Consider the following 14,289-nt stretch of genomic DNA (forward strand, 5'->3'; position numbering starts at 1 on the left):
AGAGGAGAGAACAAGCTGTCAGCCTCCTGGCTCGGCAGTCTGCGTAGTCTAAAGCAGGCAAAAAAGAGAAGAAGTAGTAGTCTTGTTATGTAACTAACGAGTGGCACTTCAAGCTAGGCGCAAAAGGTTACATTGCAGAGGCAGGATGAGGAGATCAGCAATCACGTCCTCTTGTCTGGCACATTATCACACTAGGAAACAATTTGCTTCAGCTGAGGGACAGACCAGGTCCTAAAGGTGGCATTGTATTAGCTCCTTGGGTCACCTGACTGGGTGCCAAGTCAACTGACAGAGCTTGTAAGGCTGCCCAGGTGGTACCTCTGCATACCACCGTGCAGCCTGAGGCTCCTTCAGCTGCCTCAGTGGTGCAGGAACTTGGTGTGGCGATCACACAGGGTCCCCGGACGTTTCACTGTCTATTGCGTGAGTGTCTGAGGGCCCTGCTCCTTCCTGCCACTCACCATCTGGCCTGGGGCGGGGCCTGAAGCCTCTCCATAAGGACTGCTGCGCTTTGCTGCCCAGGAGGACTCTCCTGCATGAGTGTCTGAGGGCCCTGCTCCTTCCTGCCACTCACCATCTGGCCTGGGGCGGGGCCTGAAGCCTCTCCATAAGGACTGCTGCACTCTGCTGCAGAGGGCCTGACGGGCATCACTAGAACAGTTGCTGTTACTGCTGGAGGGGTGCAGAGTGCTTTTAAAATGTTTTGTTTTGTTTTGTTTTGTTTTTTTAAATTCCTTTGAATTTTTTGTAAGTGGGGGGGTGGGGGTGGGATGGATGTTTACTGGGCCTGGGAATCTGTTTGATTTTATGTTTTTGTAATTTTTACTGTTTTTTGTTTGTATTGTTTTATTGGTTGTTTTTTTTAAGGTGTTATCTTGTTCTTAAGGGGAGGGGTCAGGGCTGCCTGGGAGTGGGTCCCAGCCAACAAAATGGCTGGGGCATGTTCCGCAGGGGAGGATGCACTGGGACAACCGATCTCGGTGATCACGGGTAGGAGGAGGAGTTACGCTAAGACCAGACCATGTCATTACAGAGGAGGCAGGTTTAGTCGTTGTCTGAGGACTATCCCTGCCTCCGGGTCTGGTCCTGACCGGATGGATACTAGAATCAGCAAGGGATACCCACATGACCTGAAGGTGCTGCTGTGCAATGCCAGGTCAATGATTCATAAGACCACTGCCATCCATGACTTGATCATGGATGGAGGACTTGACCTGGCATGTGTGACAGAGACTTGGTTGGATGAAGCGGATGGGCCTGTCCTTGCCGCTGCTTGTCCACCAGGTTTCTCTTACGCACAGCAACCCAGGTCATGTGGGCGGGGAGGGGGGGTTGCAGTGATTTTTAGGAAGTCATTAGTTTGCACCAGGCGTCCTATTGGGAAGACCCAGTTTTCCGAGTGCATGTTCTGGAAGTTGGGCAATAGGGGCAGTACAGGATTCCTATTGGTGTACCGACCTCCCCGCTGCACCAAGGATTCCCTGCCCGAGCTGCTTCAGGTCGTGGCGGATGTCCTCCTGGAGACACCTAACTTGGTTGTCCTAGGGGATTTTAACATCCATGCCGACACGACCTTACAAGGGGCTGCTCGGGACTTCGTGGAAAGCATGGCCTCCATGGGGCTGTCCCTGAATAAGTCTGGCCCAACCCATAGCCGTGGACATGCCTTAGACCTGGTGTTTACCTCTATGGATGTTGGTGATCTGACACTAAGTAAAAGTGAAACGAAAGAAGTGCCATGGTCAGATCACTTCCTGGTGCAACTGGACTTCTCTGTGACCCATCCCCTCTGCAGGGAGGTGGGACCAATTCGGATGGTCCGCCCCCGCCACTTAATGGATCCAAATGGTTTCCAGAGAGTGGTAGGGGATGCTTTATCCCATGTTGATGGCCTTTCAGCCGATTCCCTGGTGGCTCGCTGGAATGTGGAGTTAACCAGGGCTATTGACTGTTTGGCTCCAAAGCGCCCTCTCCGATTGCATGGAGCCCGGAGAGCCCCATGGTTCTCGACAGATCTGAGGGCAATGAAACAATCGTTGAGACGGCTAGAGCGCCGGTGGCGGATAACCCATTCCGAATCTGACCGGACACAGGTTAGAGCTCAACGTCGAGCCTACCAAGTGGCAATAGCGACGGTGAAGAAGACTTTCTTCGCCGCCTCTATTGCATCTGCAGAAAACAGCAGCAGGAGACTTTTTCAGGTGGTTCACAATTTAGCGGAACCACCTGCGACATCTGGGCCCAGTATGGGCCACATGATCTCCTGCAATGATTTTGCAAAGTTTTTTGCAGATAAAATCGCTCAGATTCGGGAAGAAGTAGACTCCACCGTGGGAGCAGAGCCAGGGCGGGAGAGTGCTAGAGTCCTGTCTAGTCAAGTTGTGTGGGATTAATTCCACTCTGTTACCTCCGAGGATGTGGACAGGCTGCTTGGACGAGTGAAGCCAACCACCTGCCTCCTGGATCCTTGCCCATCCTGGCTTATAAAAGCTAGCCGGGAAGGACTGGGCGATGGGCTTCGTGGGGTGGTGAATGCTTCCCTCCGTGAGGGAGCCTTCCCAGACCCGCTGAAAGAGGCGGTTATTAAACCGCTTCTTAAAAAACCATCTTTAGATGCGGCCACGATGGCCAATTATCGCCCAGTCTCAAATCTTCCATTCTTGGGCAAGGTGATTGAGCGAGTGGTTGCTGAACAACTCCAGGCACGCCTGGAAGAAGCGGACCATTTGGATCCCTTCCAGTCGGGATTCAGGCCTCATCATGGGACTGAAACTGCCTTGGTCGCACTGGTTGATGATCTCCGGCGGGCTAGGGACAAAGGTGAGAGCTGTTTCCTAGTTCTGCTGGATCTCTCAGCGGCGTTTGATACCATCGACCATAACATCCTTCTGGACCGTCTTGAGGGGCTGGGAGCTGGGGGCACTGTCATACAGTGGTTCCGCTCCTTCCTCCTGGGCCGTGTCCAGAAAGTGGTGGTGGGGGATGAGTGTTCAGACCCCTGGGCCCTCACTTGTGGGGTGCCGCAGGGTTCTGTCCTCTCCCCCATGCTTTTCAACATCTACATGCAGCCACTGGGAGAGATCATCAGGAGGTTTGGGCTGGGTGTTCATCAGTATGCGGATGATACCCAGCTCTACCTCTCTTTTAAATCAGAACCAGTGAAGGCAGTGAAGGTCCTGTGTGAGTGCCTGGAGGCGGTTGGAGGATGGATGGCGGCTAACAGATTGAGGTTGAATCCCGACAAGACAGAAGTACTGTTTTTGGGGGACAGGAGGCGGGCAGGTGTGGAGGATTCCCTGGTCCTGAATGGGGTAACTGTGCCCCTGAAGGACCAGGTGTGCAGCCTGGGAGTCATTTTGGACTCACAGCTGTCCATGGAGGCACAGGTCAAATCTGTATCCAGGGCAGCTGTTTACCAGCTCCATCTGGTACGTAGGCTGAGACCCTATCTGCCTGCAGACTGTCTCGCCAGAGTGGTACATGCTCTGGTTATCTCCCGCTTGGACTACTGCAATGCGCTCTACGTGGGGCTACCTTTGAAGGTGACCCGGAAACTACAACTAATCCAGAATGCGGCAGCTAGACTGGTGACTGGGAGCGGCCGCCGAGACCATATAACACCGGTCTTGAAAGACTTGCATTGGCTCCCAGTACGTTTCCGAGCACAATTCAAAGTGTTGGTGCTGACCTTTAAAGCCCTAAACGGCCTTGGTCCAGTATATCTGAAGGAGCGTCTCCACCCCCATCGTTCTGCCCGGACACTGAGGTCCAGCTCCGAGGGCCTTCTGGCGGTTCCCTCACTACGAGAGGTCAAGTTACAGGGAACCAGGCAGAGGGCCTTCTCGGTAGTGGCGCCCGTCCTGTGGAACGCCCTCCCATCAGATGTCAAAGCGATAAACAACTACCTGACATTCAGAAGACATCTGAAGGCAGCCCTGTTCAGGGAAGTTTTTAATATGTGACATTTTAGTGTATTTTTTTATCTTTGTTGGAAGCCGCCCAGAGTGGCTGGGGAAACCCAGCCAGATGGGCGGGGTACAAATAATAAATTATTATTATTATTATTATTATTATTATTATTATTATTATTATTATTATTATTGATCCCTGTGCCACCACTTTATTTCTTGCTGCCACCACCCAGGCCCTACCTGGTACAATACTGAGTCCAGTCAGGGTTAAATTGGAACATAAACTTCTGTTTATTTATTGCAGTTTAACAAGCGTGTGGTTTCATAAACGGTATCAATTACAATCACGGGGTGCCTATCCAGTCCTATAACTTCTGCTACCTGCTCTCACTCACTAAACCACCTCTCAGATATTTTCTTGTCCTCCTAGCCCCTAACTGTTCCTGACTCAGCTTATTTAGCTACACTAACTCAACCTACCCACAAACTCTATCCCAATTCACTCCCACTCCAACCAACCACCCAACTCCCAACGAACTCCCCCCTTTCACCCCTCCCAGAGCTGGTTTTATAGTCCCTCTGATTCCACCCCCCTGGGTCCTGATTGGGTAACCTGTTTAACTATTTCCCCTCCAGCACTTTCATATGTTAACGTCACACTTGGCCTCTGGGAATTCCAGTTTGCCACCTTGCCCTCACCCATCACCATCTTGCTCTGTTCAACATGGGCTCTGTTCATGTTTCTGTGTCCTTTTTTGACATGCAAGCACAATTGGATCTCGTCTCATGAAATGCTGAAATGATTACCTCCCTTCTGGACTCTTATTTCTCACAGGGCAGATGTTACAACATTGGTCTCCTTAATTAACAACATCTTCTGTTTCTTCATCTTTTCTTCTTAGGTGTGAACAGAAAGATTGTATATTCCCTAGCAGATTCTTCAGGTGGCTTCTTCTCTGTGGACAAATCCTCGGGAATCATCATCTTGGAGCATCCATTGGACAGAGAACTCCAGCCATCGTATAATGTCACTGTCAAAGCCACAGACCAGAGCATTGTGCAGACCCTGTCCTCGTTCGCCACGGTGACCATTACGGTTCTGGACATTAACGACAACCCTCCTGTCTTTGAGAGGAGAGACTACCTTGTTTCGGTGCCTGAGGACACCTCGCCCAGTGCTGAAGTTCTCTCCGTTTTTGCCACAAGCAAAGACATTGGTACAAATGCAGAGATCACCTACATCATCAGGTCTGGGAATGAAAAGGGGAAATTCAGGATCAATTCAAAGACAGGTATGTAAGGGAAGGGAAGTGTTAAAGAAAAGTATTTAAGTTTTACTGTTTAAATTTCTATCCTGAAGGTTCAGGAAAGGAAAAGGAGACATAACAGGAGCAGCAGAAGACTGGTTGTGTTGTGTGTGTTACTTTGATCATACTCACACGCTTTTGTAAAGTACTCTTTGCAGCAATCCTACAAAGAACCCTAGTAATATTACTGCTACCATATGACATATGGGTAGAACTGGCATTGACCAATGATGGTTCATGGTGTATCGACATTCAAAATGCAAACTTCTTGGCATGTAGCACATGCGAGAGATCAAGGATAAGTTTGTTCTGCATTTTTAAGTGAACCAACTTAATTTGCATCTCCTGAACTAATCTGCCAGTTGGAACATCAATTATCCTCTGGATTTCATACTTCTCTGGATCGTCTGATAACAGTCCTTGGCTCAAAAAACATAACAAAGTACATTTTTAAAAGCATAACAGGCTGGAATGTGTTCAGAAATAGGTACATGGAGATAAAATGTGCAGCTAAATGCTTTTCTGTGGTAATACTATCATGGAGAGCCATTGTGGGGTAGTGGTTAAAGTGTTGCACTAGGATATAGGAGACCAGGTTTTAACTCTCCCAATACATTATGCAATCTCATCAATTGCCCATAGGCTTCAGTATAATTGTCCAAAGTCAAGGTGTTTAAATCATGCACCGAAACAAGATAAATACTTGGAATTATAAAAAGTAGGTATACCGACATACAGAACCAGTCTTGCACAAGGCCAGATAATGCTTACCCCTTTAGGATAATTATTTTCAAGAAATCATTAAGAAGCCGTAGGGTAGTATAACAACATGTGCCTACCACCATCAGTCAGAAGTTAACACAACGGTGTAGTTAATTGTGGACACAATGGAAAATCTTCCCACAGCTATAAAACACCTGGGTGAAGATGAAGCCATTTTTGAGATACTTTCGACTAGACAGAGGAAAAGAAATTAATAACACCGTAATTCTAATAGCCACAATGGCCAATGATTAAAATAACTGACAATTCAATGCTATACATTTAGCATACAAATGCAGTATAAACTATAATATAGGACACAAGTTTCATTCTTTGTTCAATCCACCTGGCATAGAGACCTTCAAGGTGAAAATCTCAATTCCTTTTCCTTTTTTTTTTTTTTAAGAATCCAGGGACATCAGTGAGCTGTCAGTGACTTAATCATACCGCTGTCAGGTCAAACAGCAAAGAGTAAAATGGACTTGCCAGTTAATCCTTACTGAAATCAGCAGATAGCAGTGCTTAGGAAAAACTGAAAATGCATTGAGAAATCCTTTCAGGTTTTGTCTTTTCATCCCTCAGCCAACTTTGCTGGTCTACATTTCTCCTCACTTTAGGATGGTGTAATTGACCAGGTTCATACCTTCGGGCTCATGGCAGGTGAATCTGTCGATTTTGGCTTCTCTCGTTAAGTTCGGCTCACCTCGTTTCAAGATCTGTTTGAAATCGTTTTTAAAGTTCACATGAAAATTTGTCACATCTCCACTAACACAGACATTTTTCTTTGTAGTTTTGTGTAATACACACCTCTTACCTAATATACACATGTTTGTGTAATATATACTTGATCTATTATTTCACTTTAACAATAAAAACATAAATAAATTAAGGCCGATGCAGATTACCACCTCCACTGAAAAGGCTTGTTGCAAAAGGAAGGTCTAGAATAGGAGGGAAAGCAGCAGTTTTCCCCAATAGTGCATCTTTGTATGTTATTTTTGTGCACAATTCTCCTAATGTACACAAATTCATGCACAACCTTTGGCTGGAGAATTGTATCACAAAATACAAAGAAGTGTGGATTCTGAAGGAAAGCTGCAATTTTTTGTTTGCATCTTGGTGCAGAAAATGTGGATTTGGGTCACATTAAAACGTGAAGCAAACCAATTTCTCCTCCCCGTCTTCTTCTGGGTCCCACAGAACTGTGTACTCAATTTGTCAATATTCAGCCACCCTTTTATAGTTACCAAAGCAAGAGAAAGGGAGAAATAGCCCTTGACCCACATAAGGGGGGGGGGGTGTCCAGAAAACCTAGTTTGGTGCAGTGAATTATTTATTATTGGTTTTATTTAAAACACTTGTGTCCTGACCTTCAGAACTGTCAGGGTGGTTTGTAATAATTCATAAAGCACCTGTTTGCAGCTGTAAAAGGCAGTGCTGAGCATTATCAGAGCAGAAGTTTAAATACGCATTAAGAGATTAAAAACCCGGGTTAATGAAAAGGTTATATGACAGGCACCAAGGGACATGGGTGGCACTGTGGGTTAAACCACCGAGCCTAGGACTTGCCGATCAGAAGGTTGGCGGTTCGAATCCCTGTGACGGGGTGAGCTCCCGTTGCTCGGTCCCTGCCCCTGCCAACCTAGCAGTTCGAAAGTACGTCAAAGTGCAAGTAGATAAATAGGTACCTCTCTGGCGGGAAGGTAAACGGCGTTTCCGTGCGCTGCTCTGGTTCGCCAGAAGCAGCTTAGTCGTGCTGGCCACATGACCCGGAAGCTGTACGCCGGCTCCCTTGGCCAATAAAGCAAGATGAGCGCCGCAACCCCAGAGTCGGTCATGACTGGACCTAATGGTCAGGGGTCCCTTTACCTTTATATGACAGGCACCAGGTGAGCTTGCGGAAGAGAGTTCCACAAGCATGGTGCCACAACCCAAAAAGTCTTCCCTCACTTCTGATAGTGTGGGCGCCAATCAGAGGGTCTCCATGGATGATCATATGAGAGGAGGTGTCCCCCTCATGCCAGGTTACAAGCTGTTTGAAAGATAAGCACCAGCACTTTGAAAAATTTGAAAAATGTTTCACTTGTCTCCAGCAGGCCACAACCACATATTGTAGCTGTGAATCCCATTGGTTTGGGCAAGTGCCCTTTCTTGATCAGATCAAGATATACCAAGATGAAGGAGTGACAACCTTTTGCTTCTCCAGCCAAATTATTTCCACGTGTCTATAGGGTCTGTCTTTTCCTTTTGAGAACCATTGGCCTAAAATAATGAGTTGATCTTTCTCTATACTCCTCCGTCTGGCAGTTCCCTTGGTCATGAAAACTCATTTCTTACTCTGAAGTGTATGGTTTTATTTAAAAAAAAATACTATTCAAGTGCACCTTAAGGTTTATTATTTAGAAGAGCTTAATGGCATTAGCATATCAACACCTCTGGAATGGGTACGGAAAATAATGGTTAAAGCTGTATTTTACAATGAAGGCAAGAAGATAAATCAATAAAATAGCCGGGGTGACGTTTAATCACCAGAGAAGGAGGGGGAAAGGCATTTATTATGCATTAATGTGTGACAGCTCCCTTATCAGCAGCTCGGTGGCAGAAACTGAAGATTCCAGGCTGTCTTATAATTATGTAAAATGCCCGATCGAGGCTTTTAAAAGGAAATCTCCTTATCCATGGACCAATGACAAATGGATGCTTTGTGCTGGTGCATGTCTGTCCTCTCGCAGAGGGCTTCTTTCTGAGGTTGGATGGAGTGCCAACTTGCATAAAATATTGTGGGGCCCCAGGTAAGCCCCGGCCCACATAATCGATCACATGATGCGGTGCACACACACAATTTGAATGGGAATGTCCATCAACATTGTGGGAGCCCGGCCTCCTCAAATATTTTATTTTGGGGGCCATGGCCACTAGGAGTTGGCACCTATGACATCCACATGAATACGTCAGGGCTTTTGTCAGCAGTTGTCCATTGCCTGTCTGCACAGTTGAGTCATAAACTCAGATTGGCTAGTCAATTGCCCACTTTGTGTGAGGATGTCTCAAAGAGGGGTGAGGTCAGAAGTCTTTCTGTGACAGTTCTTTTGGTTCCGGTTCTTATATTACTGTACTTTAAGATAGGGAATTCCACCATTTCTGCATAAACCTCGTGCCCAGCTCATCCTTACATGAGGATTTAGAAGCTATTTGCAGGCTGCCTACCCTGGTTGGCTTCTGTGAGAATAGGATGCTTGGGTAGATGGGTCTTTGGCCTGATCCAACAGGATTATTCTTATGCCCTTAACCATGGTTAACAGTATCTCTGATTTCTGCAATTTTTACAGGCTTCTTACAAAACAAGGAAAGGTATATCAGAACTGGTCCTTGTGTAGCCTGGCCTCTTCTGCAGTCACTGGGGTCGCTAACATCAGTATTCAAAATCTGCTTGTGTGTCCTTAGTGTTGTGCTTTACTGGAATTCTCTCTTCCGTCTCCAAGGGTCCATATCTGTAATTGAACCTCTGGACTATGAAACGTGCAAGGACTTCTTCCTAGTCATTGAAGCCAAAGATGGGGGCAGCCCGGCACTAAGCGCCGTGGCAACAGTGAATATAAATGTGACAGACGTTAACGATAACGCTCCGAGATTTAGCCAAGAGGTCTACAGTTCCGTCATCAGCGAGGATGCCTCGGTAGGCGATTCATTGATAACGGTGAGTTGCGAAATGTTTACCATATTGATACGCCAGCTTGGAGCCAGTGTGACCAAATCCTTGCCTGGGTTTCCATGAAGTGTTTGTTTATGTATTTTATTGGTGGGGAATTTCAATAACTTCAGAAGTGCAGCAGAACCCCTGGCAGGGATTCTGTTTCTTGTTTCTGTCAGGAGTCACTGAGACAAGATCTTGAGGGGTCCCTAATATATATCCTGGAGCCCCTTTTGGGCAAGTCTGCAAGGAGATGGCTGAAACTGTTGCATTACCATAACTCCACCCACTCAGTGCATTACTTTTTCCATTCGGGTTATAAATACTTCGGAGTCGTGCCTGTCACAGTCTGGGTAAAGACCTGGTTTGCCTATGTCGTTCTCTCCATAACTGGAGACAGGGCTCCATTATTACTGCAAAAATGGAGTAAACCAAAATGTATTTACTGATATATTTGCTGATATATTTTAAATTGGGTTTCCAACCTCTTTCCAGCCTCTAGTCATATCCGGTCACCACCCTCTAGCCCACTGATGCAAAATACAAACTTCACTTTCAGTGCTTTCTAAAGGACCAGCCTTTAGTTTTTCATCATTTGTTCCAGACATTTGCATCCTGCCTTCTGTTGGAACATCAGAGTTGTGAGCACGAACATTAAGAAAAATGAATTCTGCAACTAAAATCAATAATCAATGATTGCAAAAGATAGATAGATATTGATATAGATACACACACACACACACACACACACATATATATATATACACACATAACAGCACAGGTTTCTGATTTAGGCTGCAATCTTATATCCGTTTACCTGGGAGTAAGCCTCATTTAATTCAGTGGGGCTTACTTTTGAATGGGTGTGAAAATGCACTATTAAAATAGAAGGAATCAGATCTTTACCAAAGAATAATGGTATAAGTGTTAGCAACTCGTAGGGGAAGGAGCACCTTTCATACAAATTTTCCAGTCTCTCTGCACATCTCATTCCCAGGCCTGTCTGGGCCTCCCACAAGATCTGACACATCATTTCCCTCTGTGCTTCAGTCTAAGTCTGCAGAGCTTTGTGACCTGACTGCTCCGGTTCCATGCCCCGGAACTGTCAAGCACCTAACAAAAATGTTCTTGTTGAGCATTAATAGCAAGGAGCAGCAGCGTTATATTCCCTAAGATTTGCACAGAACATGCATAGATTTCATCCCATTTGTAGTAGCGCTGAAGTCTCGTGCTGAGGAAATACAAACCATTTTATGCATTTGAACGGTGTTATTTAATAAAGTGTGTAAGCATGTGTATCTAGTGAATCATTGTGCCGTGGAATTTGTTTATGCATGAATCCGTATTTCTCACTTTCGTTTCTTCCTCCCCACCCCCCTCCTCCCAAAAGCTGATAGCTGAAGACCTTGACAGTCCTCCCAATGGGCAGATCCATTTTTCCATAATCAATGGAGATCGGAACAATGAGTTTTCAATTGATCCTAGCTTGGGACTTATAAAGGTTAAGAAGAGATTGGACCGAGAAAGGGTAAGGCCACCTCACGTTCATTGCTTTTCCACTTCTTTGGAAGCATAATATTTCCGCATGTTAGCTTTGCTTATGACATCAGTGTTTAAATGTCCCTCTTGCAACAGTATAATTATCACAAGAAAATACTCCAGAATTTATATATCTTGTTTTCGATCAGCCCCAATGTACCAATGCCTTTTTAAAGCATTTAGCAAGCTTTGACATCACTTGTTTCCAATGATATTTGAAAACTCAAGAGTTCACAGATTTTCAGAAGAAGAAACAACAGTGGTTGATATAAGAGATCCTAGGGAAAGGCCACTTCACACGTAGGAAGTCCTTGATTGAACCCATGGTATCTCTGGGGAGGGCTGGGAATCTGCCACATTTGAAACTCTGGGGAGCTGCTTCTAGCCAGTGTAGACAGTACTGAGCTAGATGGACCAATGGCCTGTCTTGATACAAGGCAACTTTCTTTGTAACTCTAAGGCGGAGATGACCAACATATTGCCCTCAAGACGTCCATCAGCCTTAGCTGGCTTGGTCAGAGGTCCGGAATGGAGATTAGCTGTAGACCAGTGTTTCACAAGCATGGGTCTCCAGCAGTTTTTGGACTACAGCTCCCATTATCCCTAGCTAGCCGGACCAGTGGTCAGGGATGGTGGGAACTGTAGTTCAAAAACAGCTGGAGACCCAGGTTTGGGAAACACTGCTGGAGACCAACAACTTCTGGAGGGCACTATATTGTCTACCCCTGCTCTAAGAGCTACAGTTTCCGAGATCGAAAGAAGAGTGTGTGGCATTCCCAAACTACAAATTCCAGGGGTCCTCAGCTCCTCTTAGCTTTTCCTGTAGGAAGATGAGCCTACAGGGTTAGCTGACAGCAGAAGGGAGGGACAAACACAATAAAAGAGGCACTAAGACCCTGGGGATAATAGAAGCCAGTGTTGCCAGTAGGATTTACAGGTCCCAGGACAGATGGGAATAAATGAGTTTGGCTTCTGGTCTCCAAAGCATATGAAAGAAGCAATGCTCTGTCCTGTCCTGGTGCACAGTGCAAGTCGGGTCAGCAGTTGCAGAACCAAGGAGAGCTCTGAGGGAGGGTCATATGCTGGAGATGTGCAGTTTGCCAGCAGACACACATCCCTTTCCAGTTCATGACTGTCTTCATACCAGTAAAAAGAATGCCCAGATGGGGTAGTGTCTAAAGGACAATTATACACATCCGTGTATAATCAATATACATGCTGTGCTGCCATTCCAAAACTCAGCCCAATTCAGTGTGCTCATATTAAACACCAGCGTGAACCTGGTTTGGAATTAGGGATTGCAGTTTCGGCATGGCAGCATGACTCGAGAGTCCAAGTATCTGAAAGACCACCTCCATCCCTTGGGATCAGCACCCTCTTGGTTGCTCTGCCACCCTCAGAAGTGGGGGAATCGTGGCCTGGGAGAGGGATTTCTCTGTGGCAGCCCCTAAAATGTGGAACCCCCTTCCCGCAAAGTTGTATCTAGCACCTTCATTATACAGTGGTACCTCGGGTTACGTACGCTTCAGGTTACATACGCTTCAGGTTACAGACTCCGCTAACCCAGAAATAGTGCTTCAGGTTAACAACTTTGCTTCAGGATGAGAACAGAAATCGTGCTCCGGCAGCGCGGCAGCAGCAGGAGGCCCCATTAGCTAAAGTGGTGCTTCAGGTTAAGAACAGTTTCAGGTTAAGAACGGACTTCTGGAACGAATTAAGTACTTAACCCAAGGTACCACTGCATAGCTTCCTTCCTATGCTAAAGGCATACCACTTTCCCCCAGCTTTCGATAGTTAGGAGTGGCACCCACCTCTTCTGTCTTGTTTAATCTGTGTTGGGCTGCTTTTGTTTGGAATTGTGTTACTGTTTTTTTTATAATTGTGTATGAACTGTTTTGCTTGTTTTTCATCGCTTGAGTATACTGTTAGAACAGGGAACAACAGGTAAAATATATTACAAATACATACATATATCACCAGCAATGGAACAGTCCGTTCCACCATCTCAGTCTTCTGCATGTGTCTAGGCTAGGGGTCTTTGGAATTCACAAACACTTTTTCCTCAAAGAAACCACGTATTCTCTGTTGCAGTGTGCCATGCAGTTGTTGTTGTTTTTTAAGTGCCACTGCTTTATTAATTGTGGAAAACAGAAGTAAATCCTGCTCAGTTTTTCCCAGCAGACAAGGTAATGTCAGAGGTACTAAATTCCACAAGCAAACAGGTGGTTTTTTTTAAAATAAAAAATAAATAAAATAAAAACCTCCACTTGGAAAATAATTCTGTTTGCCTCAAGGCTGCTTAATGCAAAAGAAAACATCCTGCCCGCATTAACATGTCAGCTGGATAAAGCTGTCAATATTTGGAATCACCATTGCAGATAGCTTGCCAGCGGAATGCAGGAGAAGCAGAGGGTGTGTGGATTTATTGCCATCTGTAGACCGTAGGAAAAATAATCTTGAGAAAGAAGTAGCCGTGCTGGAGTTTTGCTGGATCAGGTGGGAGCTCAGCAAACACTGAATCCCACAGACAGGTCCCATTGCTCTGAATGAAATCTGCAAAAGTTGCAATTCCTAGGTAAAGGTAAAGGGACCCCTGACCATTAGGTCCAGTCGTGACCGACTCTGGGGTTGTGGCACTCATCTTGCTTTATTGGCCGAGGGAGCCGGCGTACATGTGGCCAGCATGACTAAGCAACTTCTGGTGAACCAGAGCAGCGCACGGAAACGCCGTTTACCTTCCCGCCGGAGCGGTACCTATTTATCTACTTGCACTTCGTGCTTTCGAACTGCTAGGTTGGCAGGATCAGGGACCGAGCAACGGGAGCTCACCCTGTCGCGGGGATTCGAACCACCGACCTTCTGATCAGCAAGTCCTAGGCTCTGTGGTTTAACCCACAGCGCCACCCGCGTCCTAATCACTATTCACAATTCCTAATCACGCCTAAATTCCAAATTGCATATTACAGGGAGATGCCCAAGTGCTGCCAACTCATATCATATTTCCCAGGTTACATACAATAACAGGGGAAAGAGACATCAGCAAGCCAGCAATTCTGCTAGCACCACACCACTCTGCCTC

At 46.2% G+C, this 14,289-nt stretch overlaps 1 protein-coding gene across 10 annotated transcripts in view; it reads left to right on the forward strand.

Moving 5' to 3' along the window:
- FAT3 (FAT atypical cadherin 3) overlaps window positions 1-14,289 on the forward strand; it is a 468,770-nt gene that overhangs the window by 403,500 nt on the left and 50,981 nt on the right. For all 10 annotated transcript variants that reach the window (XM_028726039.2, XM_077926982.1, XM_077926985.1 and 7 more), the window contains 3 exons: window positions 4,814-5,203; window positions 9,463-9,677; window positions 11,062-11,199. In XM_028726039.2, the coding sequence (XP_028581872.2) occupies window positions 4,814-5,203; window positions 9,463-9,677; window positions 11,062-11,199 (743 nt within the window). The remainder of the gene's footprint in view (window positions 1-4,813; window positions 5,204-9,462; window positions 9,678-11,061; window positions 11,200-14,289) is intronic.

Source organism: Podarcis muralis, chromosome 4 (genome assembly GCF_964188315.1).
Source record: "Podarcis muralis chromosome 4, rPodMur119.hap1.1, whole genome shotgun sequence".
Classification (NCBI taxonomy): domain Eukaryota; kingdom Metazoa; phylum Chordata; class Lepidosauria; order Squamata; family Lacertidae; genus Podarcis; species Podarcis muralis.